The sequence below is a fragment of the Octopus sinensis genome, linkage group LG14 (assembly GCF_006345805.1).
Source record: "Octopus sinensis linkage group LG14, ASM634580v1, whole genome shotgun sequence".
NCBI lineage: Eukaryota > Metazoa > Mollusca > Cephalopoda > Octopoda > Octopodidae > Octopus > Octopus sinensis.
In genome coordinates, this window is record NC_043010.1 from 52,464,927 (window position 1) to 52,472,426 (window position 7,500).

The 7,500-nt window shown below is 35.7% G+C and overlaps 1 protein-coding gene across 1 annotated transcript in view; it reads left to right on the forward strand.

Annotated features, from left to right (window-relative positions):
- Positions 1 to 2,547, forward strand: part of LOC115219512 (ventral anterior homeobox 2-like) — a 9,126-nt gene extending 6,579 nt beyond the window's left edge. The window contains exon 3 of the mRNA XM_029789694.2: positions 1,912 to 2,547. Within this exon, the coding sequence (XP_029645554.1) occupies positions 1,912 to 2,118 (207 nt within the window). The 3' untranslated portion in view covers positions 2,119 to 2,547. The remainder of the gene's footprint in view (positions 1 to 1,911) is intronic.
- Positions 2,548 to 7,500: the final 4,953 nt, after the last annotated feature.

Genomic DNA, 7,500 nt, shown 5'->3' on the forward strand with positions numbered 1-7,500 from the left:
CCGGTATTAAGGAAAGATAGAAAAATATTAGATTTATAAGCCCTAAAATTCACTCCATATGGTGTAGTGGTTAAGAGCGCGGGCTACTAACCTCAAGATTCCGAGTTCGATTCCAAGCAGTGACCTGAATAATAATAATAATAATAATAATAATAATAATAATAATAATAATAATAATAATAATAATATCGAAAAATACCTTAGGAATGAGAACCCAGGTTCGAAATTTACCCCAAGACACCTGAAGAAGGCTGGCGGGTATATCAGCCGGAACGTTGTGTTAACAACAAACAAGATGAGGACAAAGATCGGTCGAATGTACATAATTCCTCATCTCTTAAATATAGAACTGTTTCAGAGATCTAGCAAATTCTTTGTTAACTTGGGTGGGGAGATTTTTTTTAAAGTTAACAAGTAATTTTTTTTAAGTCTCCCCACCCAAAGTTAACAAAAACTTACAAGATCTCTAAACTAAAGTGTAACATTTATGCTATTAAAAAATAAAAATAAATATTATATATATATTTTTTGTTGTGTCTGAGGAGAGTCATTCTCTTTTTGTGCATTATTATTTGACACACCCACGGGTTCAGTTTCCTCTCATTTAGTCGACTATTGAAAAGGTTACAAAAAGCAATGAAAATTTTAGCAAAAATAAAGAAATGACTGGAAACTGAAACAATGAGTGGTGCTAAATAATAATTCACAAAAAGACAATGACTCTCCCCAGACACAACAAAATATGCTTCAACACTCGAACTCACATAAAGAATCTTGCATACCAAATACAAAAACGAAGATAATAGAAAAAACAGTCAACAACTGATGATGGGTCATTCTTTATGTTGTTTGTCTTGTTTTCCATTTGTGTCTTTTGTTGTTCAAAAAAATAGTTCATATTCCATGTACTCGTACTTCGTATTTTTTTGTACACGTTTCGTGACGTCCTGTGCCCACATATGCGCATATATATATATATATATATATATATATAGTATATATAATATATATATGTACATATACGTATGTATATATATATTATATATATAGAGTCTGATATTTCAATTACCTGAAGATTGACTGTAACCATAACTAGAATTATTACGAATTGGACAGCCATGAAACGATCGTAGTGTTTTACTCATTATCTTTTATTAAACTTTTAATACTTTTGATATATATTTAAAATAATATTAATTAGTTAATTTTATGTATTGGCTTAAGTTTTTCATTCTTTGATTTGCCTAATAGTGGTTTTATCTCTAATTTAATATAATATATATATATATATCAATCAATATAAGGGTAGCAAAAAATTCAATAGAAATTTTTTCGCCACCAGCGGTCTAGTGAGAAAGAAAAAATAGTCAACAGACTATATAATGTACATTCAACAATAATATTAAGGAATGGCCTTAATAGGCCATTCAACTCACTAAAACGAGCAGCTAAACTCAAACCGCTAAATAGTAGTAATTCAGAAATCAAAGGAAAATTAAAAACATTTACCCTAATTTTATATATATATATATATATATATATATTATATATATATATATATATAATATATATATATATATATATACTATATATATATATATATATATATATGCATATATATACACGTTAATATAGAGCAGTGACAGTGAGTGCTCAACACTGCACTTGTGCGTTAACAAGAATACTAATGGTTTCATCTGAATAGATTCTTTACAATTGACCTGCCAACAATTCGGTATCAGACCAAGTTACTTGCTAGGCAAGTCACCGACTCAGATATTTCTCTTTTTTTTGTGTGTGTGTTTTTTAAACTTGTTTCTCATTTCTTTTGTAATTTTTCTTTGGTTTATTTTTTTTTTTTTATTTAGTTATCAACATCAACTTTAAAAAAAAAAATGCTTTTAATTACAGGTGAAAGTATGGTTTCAGAACCGAAGAACCAAATCTAAGCGTGACAAATGCCGAGAAACTATGGATATGGCGAAAGATTTGTTTCCTGCCGATAATTTATTAAAATATTTACAACCGTCAAGTCAACCGCCATGTAACTGCTATGGTTTGCTATCTTATCAGCAATACACGCCGTTTTATTCCATCTCAGGCATGACTCAGCTTTAAATCAGGTCAAACATTAAGTACGATATAATATCGTTTGGTGATGGTGACAGCAGAGTTGCAAATATTTGTGAGGAAACGGGATTTTATCGGTTTCATAACAGATACAGCGTGAGAGTCTCTATGTGGTTACCGATCTTGTTAGGAATGACAGTCAAATCTCCCTCAAATCACATCTTCCTCACTTAGAAAAAAACACACATTTGATTGATAATGTAATCCTGGATTTCCTTCACATAGGAAAAAAAGACAGATAAGACGAGATGGTCACGGTTGAAATACATTTGATCGCAGGTCCTCTCAATCGGGATTGACCTGGGTCTAAACGATAACTTGACTGTATAAAATTTTTAGTGGTTTTATGAAATGGTTCAACCATTTCAAAATATCGAAATAGCTCATTTATAATGAAATAAAGTTTACATAAATAAATTGCTTTAGTTTTCTTTTCTTTTGTTGGTAACTCAAAACGTAAAAACGGACGAAATGCCGCTAAGCATTTGAATCTTTACCTTTTGACCGACAGATTTAAAAAATAATTTTTTGTAACAAAACACTTTCAAACTTCGGACACTGGTAGAATGTGTCATATAAAACATCTTTTACTCTAAGCATTTTTGAGAAAAACTTATATGTACGAAGATATTTCACGTTAAAGTTCTCGTATTTCGGTAATTTCAACCAATCAATGACGTATATTCAGCTGAATAAAGTTACTGCCGTTGTTTGTCAACAACAACTATCTGCGGTGTATTTTCGTTTATCACTGTTATTTATGACATCGTTTGTGCGTTTGTACTGGTTTTAAGGTTAGGGTTTTAGGTTGAGGGCAAGAGTTTTAGGGTTAGGGCTAGAGTTTTAGGGTTAGGGTTGTCATAAATAACTGTGACAAACGAAATATACGGCGCTGGAAGTTCTTGTTGACAAACAACAGTAGTAATTTTATTCAGCTGAGTAAACGTCATTGATTGGTTGAAATTACCGAAATACGAGAACTTTAACGTGAAATAACTTCGTAAATATAAGGTTTTCTCAAAAACGCTAAGAGTAAAAGATGTTTTATATGACAGATTCTACCAGTATACGAAGTTTGAAAGTGTTTAGTTACAAAAAATTATTTTTTTAAATCTGTAGGTCAAAAGGTAAAGATCTGGAAGTTCTACTGCTATGTTTTGAGGGAGGACATTTGACGAAAGCGACTGGATCGTGGAAGGTGGATAATTGGGTTCTTCACGTCTACAATGACCCTATCACCGGGCCCTCTTGACTCATGAGTTTCTCGCTAAAAAAAAAACAACATGGCATCGCTTCCGCACCCACCCTTTTCACCAGCTTTAGTACTTGCGTCTCTTCCCCAAGAGGAAAATGCAGCTCAAAGGTCGCTATTGTAACACCGTTGTCGAGATCTAGCGCAAATTGCAAAAGGTACTCGACTTGCTTACGGAAAACAATTTCCAGGCCGGATTCCAAATGTGGCAGGAACGCTGGGGCCGTTGTATTGCTGCACAAGGTGACTATTTCGAAGGAGTTAGATAAATAAGTTATTTTTTATTAAACATAACTAGTCCGGGAAACTTTTGATAATGCCTCGTAAACCATACAGATCAGGAAGTATGAGAGGTGAATGTATATTTATTTAACTATGGTACAACCTTAGGATTACAGCCGTTTCACAACTTTCTCCATGTAATAATAATTTCAATGTGGAAGAAATCATACTTACATGTTTGCATTAATATACATGCGACGCAGTATACAGTGCAATTGAATCTTCACAACTTCACAAATCAATGCAAATTAAGAAAGCTAGCTTATCATATCACTAGGAGTCACCCAAGCATACCATGGCACCGATAGCATTCAAGAGAAAAGAAAAGGCTGTTACAGTTTGACACCATGACGTCGCAACTCGTTTCTACAGCTGAGTGAACTGGAGCAACATGAAATAAAGTGTATCGCTCAAGAACAAGAGCAAGAGCACAACACGCAGCTCGGTCCGGGAATCGAACGCACAAACTCATGATTGTGAGCTCGACGCTCTAACCACTGAGCTATGCGGCTTCACATGACATTATAAACATACCGAGTAATTACATATTCAAAACAAAAGACTGGAAAAATTTGGTATGGTATTATAAACATACCAAATTTTTCTACTCTTTTGTTTTGATATGTAATTACTCTACAAATAGAATTAAACAGAAATTCCAACTGCTACGTATTTCTCATTTAAAATAAAACATCTCTATACATACATAAGTGGAGGCGCGTGGCTTAGTGGTTAGGGTGTTGAACTCATGATCATAACGTTGTGGTTTCGATCCCTAGACAGGGCGATGCGTTGTGTTCTTAGGCAAAACACTTCATTTCACGTTGCTCCAGTCCACTCAGCTGGCAAAAATGAGTAACGCTGCGATAGACTGGCGTCCCGTCCGGGTGGGGAATATGTACGCCACTGAAACCGGGAAACCGGCCCTTATAAGCCTGGCATGGCTCGAGAAGGAACATTAGTGGAGGCTCATAGCCTAGTGGTTAGAGCAGCGGACTAGCGGTCGAGGGATCGCGGGTTCGAATTTCAGACCGGGTGATGTGTGTGTTCCACGCAGCTCCGGCAGAAGGTAATGGCGAAACTTCTGCTGACTCTTTCGCCACAACCTACGACGGACCGCATAGGTTCCCCACCTGGGGAACCTATGCGCCAAGGAAACCGGGAAACCGGCTCTAATGAGCCAGGTGTGGCTCCAGAGGGAACAAACAACAACAACAATACATACATACGATTGCTGAAACACACATTTAGAACCCTTAATCTATGCCAAGAGATTTATAGCAACTAAGACGAAGTTGAGACAGGGACTAACTGCCATTGGTAACTGTGGGTTGGCAGGGGATTTTAAGGTGTGGTGTTACCATTCTTGCCTTGCTGGTGGATGAAATGCTATTAGCACAAGCGAAGAGGAAAGGTGGCGCGCAGGCAGAATCATTAAGCATACCGGGCATTTAACTTGTGTTCCAAGTTCAAATCCCGCCGAGATTGACTTTGCTCTTCAATTTACGGGGTCGATAAAATAAGTATCAGTTGAGCACTGGGGTCAATATAATCGACCAACACCCCTCTCCCGCAATTGCTGAGCTTGTACCAATGAAACCAATTTATGTGAACAGAGTAGCACTGCCGCATATAGGGGAGTATAAGGTAGCCTAAGGTTTCTGTCTTCTGATGTCAATGAATTTCGTTTTTCGTGCAGCCGAAACAAGAGTTTTGTCAGAAAGAAAATGGAACGTGTGAAAAAAACAAAAAAAAAACCCCTACTGACACGAGGTTCTGTACTGAAAGAAGTTTCAAGAGCACTGGGGTGCAATGAAGCGTGTAGTAAGTCGCTTGGTTTGAAATGCGAGCTATATGGAGAGTTACTTGGTAAGATTTTGAGCCTCAAGGCAAATGAATTCCTGATCATAAGCTCAACTCCGTAAAATAGTTTCCCAGCCTTTGGTATGCCATACAGGTTGAGAGGGCAGCGGCTGTCATGATACACACAGCGTTCCTCTTGCAGCGATTTACGCTAAGAGCAAAGATGCAATTATTCAGTGCTGATATATGCATTTAATTCGTCTTTAGTCAAAAGACACCTGTTGTTTGTATTTGTAATTGTGTACCATTTCTCCGGTTTTTTTCGTCCTTGTTTTCGTATACATTCGCTTGCTCTCTTCCAAGGAATCTATGTATGTAATATATATATTATATATATATATATATATATATATATATATACTATATATATATATATATATATATGTGTGTGTATAAAAAAAATGGAGTTAACGCAGGTGTAATCAAACTCCATTTTTTTATTCATATTATTCAAAATATTCAACGTAAACACGAAGTTTCTACCTTTATAAACAAGGAGTTACAACACCTTTACTTGTGAGACTTTTGCTGCCCTGGTAACTATTTTTTTTTTCCGTGTTAATTGTTAACAAGGTAAACATACACTCATCTATATATATATATATATATATATTTAGAATCCAAACAAGAAAACACAGAAAAAAAGAGAAAAAAAACAGCCCCGCAGGACGTGGAACAATTAAAGTATTATTTGACGCGCAGGAAAGAAGGGATACATATATATATATATATATATATATATATATATATATATATATATACATGAACCGAATCCAAACACACACCATCATTAAAAGTAAACGGCAACCAAAATCCTTAAAAAAGGTTTTAAACCAAGCTAAACTGCACTCAACAACAACCACAAAATCAGCAGTTAGAAAATGTGGAAAGCCAAACTGCGGAATCTGTGTAATCTAAGTAGAAGGTTCAGAATTCACATTAGAACATGGCCATCAGTTTACCATCAGAACAAACTTCACCTGTGTGCATCAGAAAACTTAATTTACGTGTTAACATGCGCAGGGTGCAATAGGCAGTATATAGACCATACAAAAAACAGCCTACGAAAAAGGACGGCAGTTCATAAATCCCAAATTAGGAATCCTGAATACAGGAAAATACCAGTCGGCGGACACATAGATAGATGTGCTTCAAATAAAAATCCCAAATTCACAACTTTCACACTTTACAAATTCAGTGACAACATAACCTTCACTCAATGTCAAAATAAAGAACTTTATTTTATTAGAAAATTCGAACCAAGTTTGAACACCCTGGGCCAGGTACATTAAAACAATATATTAGTCTTCCGAAAAAAAAAAAATAGAATCCTACCACTACCACCACGATCACTACTACTGCTGCTACTATTACTACTACTACTACTACAACCACCATGGTCACTTCTCTTACTACTACGATTCTTCCCCTGCTGCCGCTGCTACTACTGCAGCCAATTAACTGCCACCACAACTCCATCCACGGCTGCTGCTACTACTACTACAGCCAATGAGCTGCTCCAACTCCAACCACCACCACCACCACCCGGTTACTGCTACTACGACCAACAATCACTGCTGCTACTGTCCTTTCGGCCACTGGTCAGTTGTTTATTTTATTCAAAACACATTAAAATTTAAATTTATCTTATATAGTGGCGTTTTCAAACTTCTTTTTTTATAAATATATATATATATACTTGTATATAGTGAGATAGATAGACAGACAGACAGACAGACACGCCTCTATATATACACACACACCTTCAAGCACATGCATACATGCATTCATACATTCATACATACAAAGACACGCACTCCCACGCAGACACACACATAGACAATCTATACAATTGACAGTAGTTATTTAGAGCATGATAATAGTATTCGACTAATACAAAACATCCCAACGAGATGCTGGGCGCTTTTATCTTTTATTCTCCTAAATACAATCGGCTTTTTTTTTAACAAAGA